The sequence below is a fragment of the Capsicum annuum genome, chromosome 2, assembly GCF_002878395.1.
Source record: "Capsicum annuum cultivar UCD-10X-F1 chromosome 2, UCD10Xv1.1, whole genome shotgun sequence".
Classification (NCBI taxonomy): Eukaryota; Viridiplantae; Streptophyta; class Magnoliopsida; order Solanales; family Solanaceae; genus Capsicum; species Capsicum annuum.
The window spans coordinates 66,582,427-66,596,958 of record NC_061112.1 but is presented as its reverse complement, the minus strand read 5'-3'; the positions used below and the strand labels follow the sequence as shown (position 1 = coordinate 66,596,958).

At 35.4% G+C, this 14,532-nt stretch overlaps 1 protein-coding gene and 1 long non-coding RNA gene across 2 annotated transcripts; both read left to right on the top strand.

The window, feature by feature from the left end:
* Positions 1-464: 464 nt before the first annotated feature.
* Positions 465-3,395, top strand: LOC107857537 (protein CLMP1). Its single transcript, XM_016702328.2, has one exon. It carries the CDS (start codon positions 957-959, stop codon positions 3,249-3,251), a length of 2,295 nt encoding a protein of 764 aa, XP_016557814.2. The 5' UTR covers positions 465-956; the 3' UTR covers positions 3,252-3,395.
* A 3,291-nt stretch (positions 3,396-6,686) lies between these two features.
* On the top strand, positions 6,687-7,784 carry LOC124895879. The gene is made up of 2 exons (XR_007051939.1): positions 6,687-7,041; positions 7,172-7,784. It is a non-coding gene; the product is annotated as an uncharacterized LOC124895879 (long non-coding RNA).
* The last annotated feature ends 6,748 nt before the right edge of the window (positions 7,785-14,532 follow it).

The window sequence follows — 14,532 nt, the reverse complement described above, 5'->3', positions numbered from 1 at the left end:
ATTTATCCTTTAAGATACTCAACTTTGAAAATTACTTGTTTACACTTTAAAAGAGAATTAATTGTAAGGGTAATGTGAGAAAAATACAATTAATTCTATCTTTATTTAATAAATGACAAGTAATTTGAGACTATTATTTATAATAAAGTAATCAACTATTTTCTTCATTTCATTTTGTTTGGACTTATTACTAAAAATAATTATTTTAATTATTTATTTAATTTATGAAATTAAGAGAATTTTTATCATATTATTTCAATACTACTTTTATTATTAAATGATTACATAATAAGTATATACTCAAATTTATATTTTTTAAAAAAAATTAATGAAATTAATTTAATAAAATAAGTTCTTAATAAATATTTTATTAAAAAGAGTGTCGTGTCAATTAGAGGAAGTAATATGAGAGAGTGGGAGTAAACTGTGGATAAGTAAAATGGAAGGAGTGATTAATTTAAATAAAATAAAAACAGACCAGCATCCGAATTCGTGACGTCTTCATCCTACATTCCATCTATCTTCAAAGTTCCAAGTGAACAGCAACATAGACAAAAAAATATAACTAACGTCCTTCTCGTAGCTAATAAATCCTACCGTGATTACCCGTCCAACGGTGATGCTCGCACTGAATCATCGATCCAACGGTTCACAATGAACCAAATTATCCAGGGGCTACAATAGATATTCAATCCCACATTGAAGATTTTAAAAACTGAAGTAATCCTATAGGGATACTCTCCTCTATCTAGGGTTTCAAATTCAAAACCTCGCCAATATGCCTTTTTCTTGAAGACCCATTTCTGAATTCTCCACCAAAGCTGTAAACTCTCATCTGTAAGTTGTTTTTTTCCTCTTCTTCTTCATTCATACAATAAACAAAATAGTGGGATTTTGACAAAGTTTGGTTATAAGTATTAAAGTTTGAATCTTGAAATTTTTTTGAAAGAAATTATATGGGAAAATCTGGTGGTAAGAAGAAAAAAGGTGGTGTTAGTCAGAATCAAGGGGCTGTAGGGGAGAATCATAAGCCTGTTGTTAATGGTACTATTGATTTGGACTCATCAATTTTCTTAAAAAGAGCCCATGAGCTGAAAGAAGAGGGAAACAAAAGGTTTCAGGCTAAGGATTATGTTGGTGCTTTGCAGCAATATGACAATGCTCTCAAACTTACACCGAAAAATCACCCAGAAAGAGCCGTGTTCCATAGCAACAGAGCGGCTTGTGTGATGCAAATGAAACCCATAGATTATGATTCTGTTATTTCCGAGTGTACTATGGCACTTCAGGTTCAGCCTCATTTTGTTCGAGCTTTTCTACGAAGGGCCCGTGCACTTGAGGCTGTCGGCAAGTATGAAATGGCAATGCAAGATGTGCAAATGCTATTGGATGCTGATGGGAATCACCGGGATGCTTTGGAAATTGCAGCACGATTGAGTATGGTACTTGGTCCTCGCCAGGATACCCAGCAAGACCTCCACAGCCGCCCATCTCCTGCTGCACTTGGTGCATCTGCAGTGGGTGCGGCCTCTATTGCCGGTCTAGGACCGTGTTTACCTTCTCAATCAATGTCTAAGAAGCCAGTACCTTCAACTGGGGCTACGATTGTATCAGTTAATAGTAAACCAGATAAGCCCTCTCAGGCCAAAGTTCAGTTGCCAAGGGTTTCCCTGAAGCCTTCAAATAGTCCTTCTAAACCTAATGTAAGTCCTAGTAGGGATGATCAGAAGCACCGGGCTTCTACATCAGCATCAATGACAGCCCATAGACATTCTAAAGATGTTGTGATCCGTTGGAGGCCATTGAAACTTGTTTATGATCATGATATAAGGCTTGCCCAAATGCCTGTTAACTGCAGTTTTAGAGTCTTGAGGGATATTGTTATGAAACGGTTTCCAATGTCAAAGTCTGTTCTTGTTAAATACAAGGACAGTGATGATGATTTAGTAACTATTACCTGTACGAATGAGCTTAGATTGGCCGAGTACTGGGTTGATAGTCTTGTAACAAAAAACCCTGATGCAGATGAAGGTGACTCCATTGGGATGTTGAGATTGCATATTGTCGAGGTGACTCCTGAACAAGAACCAGCTTTGTTGGAAGAGGAAGAGAGGCCTGTTGAGAGTGAGGAGACTATAGCAGATGAGAGTGGATCCCACTCTTCACTTAGTGATTCCATGGTGGAAACTCTGGACAGTGAAATTAATAAGTCAGAGAAGGGTATTACCAAAGAGAAAATCACAACAGAAGATCCTGAGTGCAAGGAAGGTGAGATGGATGATTGGTTGTTCGAGTTTGCTCAGTTATTCAGGACTCATGTTGGCATTGATTCGGATGCTCACATTGACCTGCATGAGCTTGGAATGGAGCTTAGCTCTGAAGCCCTTGAGGAGACTGTGACAAGTGAAGCGGCTCAAGCTCTTTTTGACAAGGCTGCCTTAAAGTTTCAGGAAGTGGCTGCTCTGGCTTTTTTCAACTGGGGAAATGTTCACATGTGTGCGGCGAAGAAACGAATGCCAATTGATGATTCTGCTTCAAAGGAGACGATGGCTACTGAGCTTCAAGCAGCATATGACTGGGTGAAAGAAAAATATTCTCTGGCCAAAGAGAAGTATGAGGAGGCTCTCTTGATTAAACCAGACTTTTATGAGGGGTTGCTGGCATTAGGGCAGCAGCAATTTGAAATGGCAAAACTCCAATGGTCCTTTGTGCTGGCTAAGAAAGAGGACCTGTCTAATTGGGATCCTACTGAGACACTTACTCTATTTAAAAGTGCAGAAGAGAAAATGAAAGCAGCGACTCAGATGTGGGAAAAGCTAGAGGAGCTGAGGGCTAATGAACTGAAGGATCCTAGTACAAGCAAGAAGGATGAACTACTAAGGAGAAGGAAGAAACAGGGAGGTAGTCCTGAAGGTGAGGTGTCAGCTACAGGTGGTCCTGGTGAAATTTCAGCTGATGAGGCTGCACAGCAAGCTGCTGTAATGCGATCTCAAATACATTTATTTTGGGGTAATATGCTTTTTGAGCAGTCTCAAGTTGAGTGTAAATTGGGATTGACTGGTTGGAAAGAGAACCTTGACACTGCAGTTGAACGATTTAAGCTTGCTGGAGCTTCTGAAATTGACATCTCAACAGTTCTGAAGAATCATTGTTCCAATGAAGAAGCTACTCAGGGATCTCAGGAAATGGTTATTATCCTGAAGACTGAGGGGAATAATGTTAATGACAAAAATGATGCTAGTAAAGTTTAGGCAGTGACCTGACACTAATTTTGCAATATTAATTTCCTTACAAACAACTTTTACATTCATGAAATCAGAAAATTTTGTCCTTCAAACGACATTTATACATTCAAATTTTTATGATGGAACAAGAAGCTTGCTGTTATTTGGGAACTATTATCAATTAGTCATTTTTCTAACAAACATTTCTTCTTTGACTAATTACTTGAAATAGGTTTCATGCTATTTCTCCTCATTTTCTGCTCCCTTCTATAAGTACATAGTTCGTATTCTTTATGTTTAATTGCTGATGAGATGTTGCTGCCATTCTGGGATAATTGGTCTGTTTGATAGTATTTTGGAACTTGTGTTGTGTAGCTATAATATTTGCTTATAAACTTTCTAAAATTGATTTATATTCAAGCCTGTCTCTTTTACTTAGTTGTTCAGATACTAATGCCTGAAATCCTGTATGAAGCTCTCTATAATCGCGAAGGAAGAATCCCGATGAGCTTCCTTGAAGTGTATGTGCCATTTGTCCTGTTATTTCACAGATATCTGATTTGATTTTAGCAAAATTTGGCATGCAACAGAGGACCATGGTTCTTATAATTGGTTATATTTGTTCCATCCAAGATTAAGTTGGCCACCCGCCCCCTTTGTTTGGTTGTCTCTTTTTCATTGCCCCCCCTTTTCTGAAAAATTCACATAACCTTTTGATTTCACCTTTGAAATGGGAAAAAAGATTAAGGCTGTCTACTGTTGAACTGGAACCATATCATTCTACATGGTATCAGTTTAAGGGGTTTAATTAAGAAGCCTTTATTTCTCTATATGTGAACCTATAATTTGTGATCCAGTATGCAGTAGCATTATCTCAGATCTATAGATGTTATCTGAATATGTCTGGATATGTGAGAATCCAGGTCATTATTGAATGATTTAGGCATAGGAATAGCAAACTGGAGATGCTAGGTTCAGTTTTCTTTTAACACTCTGTGTGAGCCCAGCTGCTTTAACTTCGGTGCACTGGATTACTCAATCCCTATGCTTTTCGGCTATAGTAGGCTGTTCTATGGATTGTGTGCTTCATACTGACATGGACAGTTGGCCACCTCCCTCATAAAAAAGAAATATGTGAGGATATGGGTGCTCTTGTGTGGCCAAGGCAAATGAACAAGATCAAAACTCATCTTCCATTCCATCCCTTCCTGTGGATTTTCTTTTTTTAAAAAAAAAAAAAAATCTGTATTTCCATTACGTCTTTATCAGGTTTAATCTACTGCTGCTGTTCTTTCATCTGTTAATCCCTTTTAGTGCTGGTAGATACAAAATATCATTCCTTTAAGACAAGCAATTCCAGCCGATAGGGAACATGAGAACTGGATATAGGTACTACGAGTGGCAAACCAAAAATTTTGCTAAAAATTACATGAACAGTTCTGGCGTGTGTATGTGTGTGTAAAAAGTGATAGTATTTGAAATATACACTATCATTTCCAGAATGATGTCATCTTACCATCCTTCACTGACCTTAGCTCCTCTGCTGGGTGTGATGCTCCTGAATTCCGATGCAGTTCACATACATCGTTTGCAGGTTAGATGCTTTGGTAATAATGTTTCTGGAATCTGCATACCTAGTGCTCATTTGCTGGGAGGAGGAAAGAACTAGTAGTGTGCTAAATTCTTAGATTCACCAGCTCGTTGTTTTAGAGATTTATAAATTCTGACTCCACGTTTTGTTTGGATTGTTAAGTTCTTTCATATTGGGTTTAAGTTCTTGCAATGGGAATATAAAAAATATTTACATAATCAGGTCAGTGACAGTATAATTATATATAAGTATTTGCTAGAAGCCTTCGGTAGAAAATGATATGTAACATGTTATTATAGGTTAAGCTGCAGTGATAGTGTAGAAAATTTTAATGTACTGTCAAGTGTATATAATGTAAATCCCTATTGTGGATCCGTGGAAGTTAATTAATTAAATATTTAATTATATTTTTAGTAGTTTTATTTATTATTCTAGAATAGGATTTTATGTTTTCTACTTCTATAAGGATTAGACTTTCTAGAATAGACTTTTATGTTTCCTACTTTCATAAGGATTAGACTTTCCACAATACAGTTTTATTTATTAGACTATTGTTGTAATACTTCTATTTAAAGGAGTTTTTGGAGAATAAATCAATAAGTCGTATTTCAGCAAAAAGCAAGAGATTGAAGTTCTCTCTTTCATTGAACTTTTAGGTTTCAGCCTTCCTTTAACGAGTTGAAGAGATCGGAGTTTTCTCTTCCATTGAACTCTAAGGTTTCAGCCTCCTTTTAACGAGTTGAATTTATATATCGCCTTTTGAATCGAACCTTCCATAAAGATCCATAACAATTTGGTATCAGAGCCTAACACAATGGGCGATGAGATCAATTTCAGATTTCAGAAAGAGCGTGCAATTACAGAAACCCCAATGGACTCTAAAATTGCAGCAATGGACCAATGCTTATGCGAAAGAATTGCCCTAGTCATCCAAGAACAATTGTCTAGCTTGAGAATTGGCTCCACAAAGCCAGCAACCCACAGACTAGGGCCGAGTAGCGCACCAACGACTGCCCTATCAACAATTTCTGCTACTAAAGACAATACATCACCTATTCAACTAGCCGATCAGAATCATCTAACAAGTGGTAATTCTCGTTCAATCGTACCGACATATACAAAGATGGAATTTCCTACTTATGATGTCACCAACCAATTAATTTTGGGACATCGTTGCGATTAATTTTTTAAAAATCAACATACAAAGGAAGCCGAAAAGATTGAAGTGGTTGGGTTTCACATGTTGGGAGAAATAGGGTATTATCAACTTAAACAAGCAAAGGGACCAATGAATTAGGAAGAAGTATAGAAACATTATTTCCAGTGATTTTGACCTAGTGAAAGTAGCAAGCCGATGGGCAAATTAGTCACACTCTGGCAAACTTTCCAGCGATTTGGATCTAGTGAAAGTAGTAACTCGATGGACAAATTAGTCACACTCTGGCAAACTGGTAAAGTTGAAATCTATCCGCGTCAATTTCAAGAAAAGTTGTTTAAGGCTGGAATTGGATGATTCAGTTCACACTATTCCCTGGAATTCGAGCTTGAGGACAAGCTCTTTCAACGTGAGGGGAGTATTATTGTGGATCCGTGGAAGTCAATTAATTAAATATTTAATTATATTTTTAGTAGTTTTATTTATTATTCTAAAATATGGTTTTATGTTTCCTACTTCTATAAGGATTAGACTTTCTAGAATAGGGTTTTATGTTTCCTACTTTCATAAGGATTAGATTTTTTCTACTTTCATAAGGATTAGACTAGACTATTGCTGTAATACTTCTATTTAAAGGGTTTTTTTGGAGAATAAATTAATAAGTAAATTAATAAGTCTTTATTTTAGCAGCAAGAGATTGAAGTTCTCTCTTTCACTTAACTCTAAGGTTTCAGTCTCCCTTTAACGAGCTTAAGAGATCGGAGTTCTCTCTTCCGTTGAACTCTAAGATTTTCGCCTCCCTTTAACGAGCTGAATTTATATATCGCTTTGTGAATCGATCCTTCCATAAAGATCCATAACAATCTCTTTCATATTTAGCCATATCAAATGGGGCTTCAAGGTACATGAATGGAGATGATGATACCATATAACCTTAGTTACTCAAAGAATACCTTTAGATTTAACTAGGGTGGCAAACGGTCAGTTTGTGCTGAAGTTGGGTGGGTCAAGATGTAAATGGATATCTGGATAATTCCTGATAATCACAACGTCCAAACATTTCAATTTTCGTAAGTTCCGAAGACCTTACCTATATTTTTCGTTGATAATTATGGTTGGTGTGCAGACAGATGTGATTAAATTATCATCCCACTCACACAAAGTTGGATCAGCTAACATATTGTCATTTCTCTTTTCCAGGATTTTATGAGAGCAATCATGATACAGTTGTTGTAAGCAGAGAGAGTGGTAAGGGAAAAAAAACAGAAACAGTGAAACGTTCTAGTTCTGTCATCTTGGTCAGAATATCTACAGTAATGTCTCTAGTTACGATGTCATTCAAATCCCCTGAGTGGACAATTTCGACAGCCATGAGTTATATTGCCACAAAGATAACAGCCATCACGATGGAACTGTGAATTCTTGTGGAACTGCTAAGTCTGGTTATGGTCACCTCCTGAGCTCACGACCCCTACTGCGAGCAATTCTGCCTTTGCTCTGTTCTCCTGAATCTCCCTTGGTAGCAACAGATCTCCGGTGGTTTTCCTTTGCCTTGGTGTTATCAGTGCGAAAACCAGTCAAGGACTCGGCCACTACAATAGCCTCATCCACGTCCTTGACTTGATGTCTTTGTAACTCTTGTTTGACCCAATTTTGGAGGCCATCCAAGAAATTAAACAGCAAGTCCTCATTATTTAGATTTAGAATCTAAAGAGTGAGGTTTGTGAACTCTCTCACGTAGTGATGAACCTCAAGTCTTTGTAACTCTTGTTTGACCCAATTTTGGAGGTCATCCAAGAAATTAAACAGCAAGTCCTCATTATTTAGATTTAGAATCTGAAGAGTGAGGTTCGTGAACTCTCTCACGTAGTCCCGGATGGAGGATGTTTGTTTGAGGTCCCTCAACTTATGAGTGGCCTCATGAACAACATTTCGAGGATACAACTGTCTCTTCAATTCCTCTTTGAACTGCCCCCACCCCAATCAGTGATGGAACATGTTCTGTGCTCCATGTCTGCCTTCTTCCTACGCTACCACAACCTAGTAGTGTCTTCCAAATACATGGCCACCGTCCGGATCTTGGCAGCTTCGCCAATTATGTTGACATACTCAAAATAACATCCATTTGCCATATGAAATTCTCGACCTCTAGAGCACTCCTTTCACCCTTGAGTTCCTTGAGTTTAGGGGCCTCAATAAGTATCTCATGAATTGTGACTGGACCTCAGCCATCAATAATTTTGGTTGCTTCTACCTGTTTCTTTAGGGCCTCAACTTCCCTATGCAATGCAGACAACGCCTCCGTGAGCTTGAGCTCTAGTTTGGTCATTCCCTCCTAGTGCACTTCAGTCAGCACAACCCTTCACCCAGCCCTTCAAGGGCAACTTTCTCAAGGGGACTGTAGTTCCCTTCGATAATCTCAATGTGCCGATTCAAGGTCACCACACCAGCCTCTACGCGATGATTCTCTTTTCTAAATGGCCTGAGGCAGAACCTTCACCTTCTTTGAAAGTCAGATTATCACTTATTGGAATCTGAGTGGTGTCCTTCACCTTGCTTTTGTCACGTTTCTTGGTCATGGTCTAATGGTCTTCCTACGGGACTCGTTCCCTTGGTTGTCTTCTTCATAAGCTTCCTCTTCGTTGTGGTATGCCATACTTGTCACCTTGCTCTAATACCACTTGTCACGGGCCTAATTTCTCTAGGCAGTGTGGGATAGCCTCGATGCTACTCAATGCTTCACTGCCAACTCACACGACATCACAAAGGGTGCGAAAGCTTGGCAACCAACAAGAAGGAAATAAAGAGAAGAAAAGATATGGGAGGCAAGAGCCCTTTTCTATTATATCTCCAATACAAGAATATGGGAATGAATCTGCCCTAAGGGCTTGTACAACAATATAGAGAGACCTTACAAGCTAAGAGGCTGAATACGCTAGGGAAAAAATGCTCTAGAGGGTGTCTAAACAAAAGAGGAAAGGCTGTGAGCAAGGTTGGTCAACCATTGCCCAAATTGGCAAGAAATCTTTTGCCTCAGTGTGCAGTCGTTTTCAAGTGGCAGCAGGTCGGCTCCTTGGGCGTCCAGCTGCTGTGAGAAGCCTCCAAAATGCATTTAATTATTAGCATGCTTGTCCAAGTTCCCGCCCAAAGCTGACAGCAAGTTGGCTCCAATATTTTAACTTGTGGAAACTTGATTTGAATCTGCTACATATCTAGAACGTTGGGAAATCAATAAAGATGGGTGTGGCACGTCACAGTTACTGTATATAACGTAAATCCCTTCATATTTAGCCATATCAAATGGGACTTCAAGGAGCATGAATGGAGATGATGATACCATATAACCTTAGTTAAGTAAAGAATACCTTGAGGTTTAACTAGGGGTGGCAAATGGCGTTTGTGCTGAAGTTGAGCTGGTCAAGATGTAAATGGATATCTGTATAATTCTGGATATTTATAACGTTGAAAAGATTTCGTAAGTTCCGAAAACCTTTGCCATATTTTTCGTATAGATGACTGGCTGGTGTCCAGATTGATGGGATTAAATTATTACTCCACTCACAAAAAGTTGGACCGGCTAACATATTCCTCTCTATTGTCATTTCTCTTTACAGGATTTTAAGAAAGCAATGGTGATACAGTTGTAAACAGAGGGAGTGGAGGAAAAAAAATTTAGAGAAGTTGAAACATCCTAGTTTAGTAACACTATGAATTTTTCTTGGGAAATGTCAGCTTTATGGTTTCCATAAAGAATCACCATTGGAATCCCCTGAAAATGACACTAGTGATGTAGTGGGAGAAAAAGAGTGCATGTCATTGCATTCAAATTCTCTTTTTTAACAAAAGAGGCATCAGGTATGCCGGTCAACCGGGTCGGTCCGATTCAAACCGGCACCGGCCCACTTCTTTTTACCAGTTCCTGGGCTGCTGCGGTACCGGGTTATTCTTAACGCGCCGGTCCGGTCCAGGCCCAGATAGTAAAATATGCTGAAATAGATCGGGACCGGCCCAATTAGCGTGAATTCGGTTTTGACCGGTCAAAATGTTAAAAAAAGGAAAAAATTCGAATTTACATTTTTTTTCAACATATACTATATATACACATCTATATACATTTTAAATACATTAAACAATATACATACAATATATATACACTAAATATGTACTACTTTAAAAAACATATACACATGTATATATTAAATATATACTAGTTTAGAATCTATAAAAAATATATACACATATATACGTACAATATGATATATATACTACTTGAAATAATATACATACAACATATATACACTAAATACATACTACTTTAGAAAACATATAAACATGTATACATAAATATATACTAGTTTAGAGTCTATAGAAAATATGTACACACATATACGTACAATATAATATATATACTACTTAAAATACTACTTGAAATTATATACATACAACATATATACACTAAATACATACTACTTTAGAAAACATATAAACATGTATACATAAATATATACTAGTTTAGAGTCTATAGAAAATATGTACACACATATACGTACAATATAATATATATACTACTTAAAATACTACTTGAAATTATATACATACAACATATATACACTAAATACATACTACTTTAGAAAACATATAAACATGTATACATTAAATATATACTAGTTTAGAGTCTATAGAAAATATGTACACATATATACGTACAATATAATATATATATACTACTTAAAATACTACTTGAAATAATATACATACAACATATATACACTAAATGTGTACTATTTTAGAAAACATATACACATATATACATTAAATATATACTAGTTTAGATTCTATAGAAATATATACACATATATACGTACAATATAATATATATACTACTTAAAATACTACTTGAAGCAATATAATACAACATATATACACTAAATGTGTACTACTTTAGAAAACATATACACATATACATTAAATATATACTAGTTTAGATTTTATAGAAAATATATACACATATATACGTACAATATAATATATATACTATTTAAAATACTACTTGAAGCAATATACATACAACATATATACACTATATATAAACTTTAGAAAATATATACACATGTATACATTAAATATATACTACCTTAGAGTATATAGAAAATATATACACATATAACATACATACATTACATATTATACTACTTTAGAAACGTATACATATGTATACATTAAATATATACTATTTTAGTCTATAGAAAATATATACACATATATGTATATTATATACTATTTAAAATACCACTTGAAATAATATACATATAACATATACACACCATATATATACTACTTTAGAAAACATATACACATGTATACGTTAAATATATACTACTTTAAAGTCTATAGAAAATATATATACATATATGTAAAATATATACTACTTACACTTGAAAGTTGAAAGATATATACATTACATGTTATAGTACTTTAGTAATATATTAAAAGTTTTAATTTAAATGAAAAAAAATAAGTAAGGAGTGAATGAATGTTGTATTTTATTGATTGCAAAATAATCCAAAACTCATAATTTACATGAATGAAAAATTTACAAAGTTTGCATCATTTTTTTCAACTCGTGCATGTTAATATTAATGAGAACTGTCATAGGAAAGTCAAAATCAATAGGGGCAAAGGCTAAACCATGCATTGGGACTTGATTGTGTTGAGTCTTTCAGCTTCTCCTCTATTCCTTGATTTCTTCGTTCCGCTCTAATCCAATCTCTAAGGCGAACTAGAACTTTCATAGCATTGCTTCCCAATGAGTGTTGGTTGTCTCCAAGTTGTTGTCGTCCCTGACTAAAAGCATTCTTCAATGCATCGGTTGATATTGGAACATTCAATATATCTCTAGCTAATTTTGAAATAACTGGATATTGTCTTTCATTATTCTTCCATCGATCCAATGCGCAGATCTTTGCTCTAAAATCCTCTATGGGCTGTCGAAGAAAATACTTAAGTTTTTTCTGAAAAGTTGTTTTGTGTGTTGAAGGGTGCACCCTATCTCAAACATTTAAATCAAAAAAGTAATCAGGATAACTACTATGTGTCTGCCTTTTAGAAGATGATGGCTCTTCAAGAGCAACAGTTGGAGTGATATTAGTCGGTATGACTTCATCAAGTAAATCGGCATAATGATTATATAATGCTTCCATATAACTGTTCGCATCACTCATAGCCCTAAATAAAGAAAGTTCTTCTTCAAGTTGTATCTCCAAAGCATTATAAATAATAGAACTAAATTCGGCCATAACATTATATTTCATACTTGAATTTATTATAGCACCAATCAAATAAATTAGGGGAAGTGGATAAAAATATTTTTTAACTTTAGCAATCATAGCATTAATAGCTTCTTTGTAACCTTCTTTATTCTTATATTCATTGAGCAAACATGAAATGTCGGCTAAATAAGCTAAAATATTACAAACGGTAGGATAATAAGCAACAGAGAATTCAACCGTAGCTATATAAATTTTTTTCAAAAGTTTAACAAGATCATCAATTGCAGCCCAATCAGAATCATGTAGCATACACTCAATAAAAGAACCAGAATATTGATTAAAAGTCATTGTAATAGGAACTTTATAAGCAAGATAAGTTTTTAAATAAGTATAAGTAGCATTTCATCTAGTATCACATTCTTCAGGCATAAATATCGATCTAAGTCTATTTTGTTCACATTTGATTTTAAATTCTCTCACACTAGCTTTTCGATTATTTCCTTGAATAAAGCCAACAGCAAGCCGGTCCTTTTTCAATATAAAGCTCAAAAAATTTAAGACTATCTCTGACGATTAAATTATATATATGACAAGCACACTTAACATGAAATATTTTGGATAACGGTGGAGAAAGTTCAACTTTCAACAACTCAACAACAGCGTTGTTGTTAGATGCATTATCAAAAATTATACATAAAACTTTTCTTTCAATACCATAATATTTTTCAACTTTAGAAATAGATTCAGAAATAAATCTTCCAGTGTGTCTACGATCTTCATCATACAAAAATGTCAGAATATGTTTTTGCATAACAAAATTATTATCTATCCAATGGCAAGTAATTGTTAAATAATCATTTTTGTTAACAGCACGACTAAGATCAGAAGTTAGAGCAATTCTACATTGAATATTTTTTAATAACGCAGATAAATAATTAATATATTGTGCATAGAGTCTAAAAAAATTGGTCTGACAAGTACTTCTAGGAATACCGATAAACATAGGATTATAAATTATTTGAATATAATGAATAAAAGCATCCGAAGAAGCAAAAGTGAAAGACAAACAACCCACAGCTATCATTTTCGCTATTTCTCCCCGGTCCTTCATTTTATTATAATTCTTAACTAATTGAACGGTTGTTGGGTTCAATCTAGTTTGTGCTGGCCCACCAACAGTCTCATCACCTTGTGCAATAGTTAACTCCCTTGCTTGTTTATCTTTTAAATGTCTCATCAACGAACCCGTACCCCCTTTATTGTCTTCGTTTTTATGCTCATATATAATTGCACCTTAGTTTCTCCTTCTACTTTCAAAATATCTCCATGCAATACTAGTTTTTCAACGAGATCTTGCAGGGGCACGACGGAAAGGACAGGGAGGAAGATTAACCGATTCGGATCTAACATTAGCAGTTCTGACTTCGTGTGTCTCACCAATATTTTCATCATCTTCATCTAAATTAACCGCGTCTACCTCATTCTCTTCTTCTGTATAATTCAACACTTACACTCATTTCTTTCTCAAAAGGTTGACTAACTTGTACCGGAGGCACACGGGTATATCTAGTGCTTGAACTACCTCTACCGGAACTGCCACCAATTCATTTTTTACTACCACTACCACTTTCGGGATAAATTTTTTTGACACTTTTACCGAAGTTTCTTATTGTATCCATATTATAAATTAAACTAAAAAATATTCAAAATACACAAAAATAATAAAAATAAATATTCAACAATTAATACACTAATTAAAAATTAAAAGTAAGATACAACGACAATATCAAATTTTGAAAGTACCCAAAGGTTGCAATTTTAGAAAAATTTCATTTGATATTTGTAATTGCAAAATTAAAAATAAAATTGAGCATTTTAGAAGATAATTAAAATATTTGAGAGAGATTGAGAGAATGAGATTGTGAGTTGTGTGAAAAATGAATTTTGAATTGGGGGTATTTATAGAAAATTTTTTGAATTAATTTTTTTAAAAAAATAAAATTGCCAAAATGTGGCAATTGGCCGTTGTAGACTCCAAACGGCTATAATGCCGTTGGGTCTAACGGTCCAATTGGCCACCAACCCAACAACCAGATTTCATTTATTTAAAAAAATAAAAAAAATTCAAGTTGTCGGGTCGGGCTGGTAATCGGTGGGCCTGGTGCAATTTTGATACTGGGTCGGTCCATCGGGCCTGTCAATGTAGACGATCCATCCCAGGATCGACAGTCCAGCAACCCGGGCTGGGCCACCTACACAGACCGGGCTTAGCAAGCCGAAACGGGTCAGCCC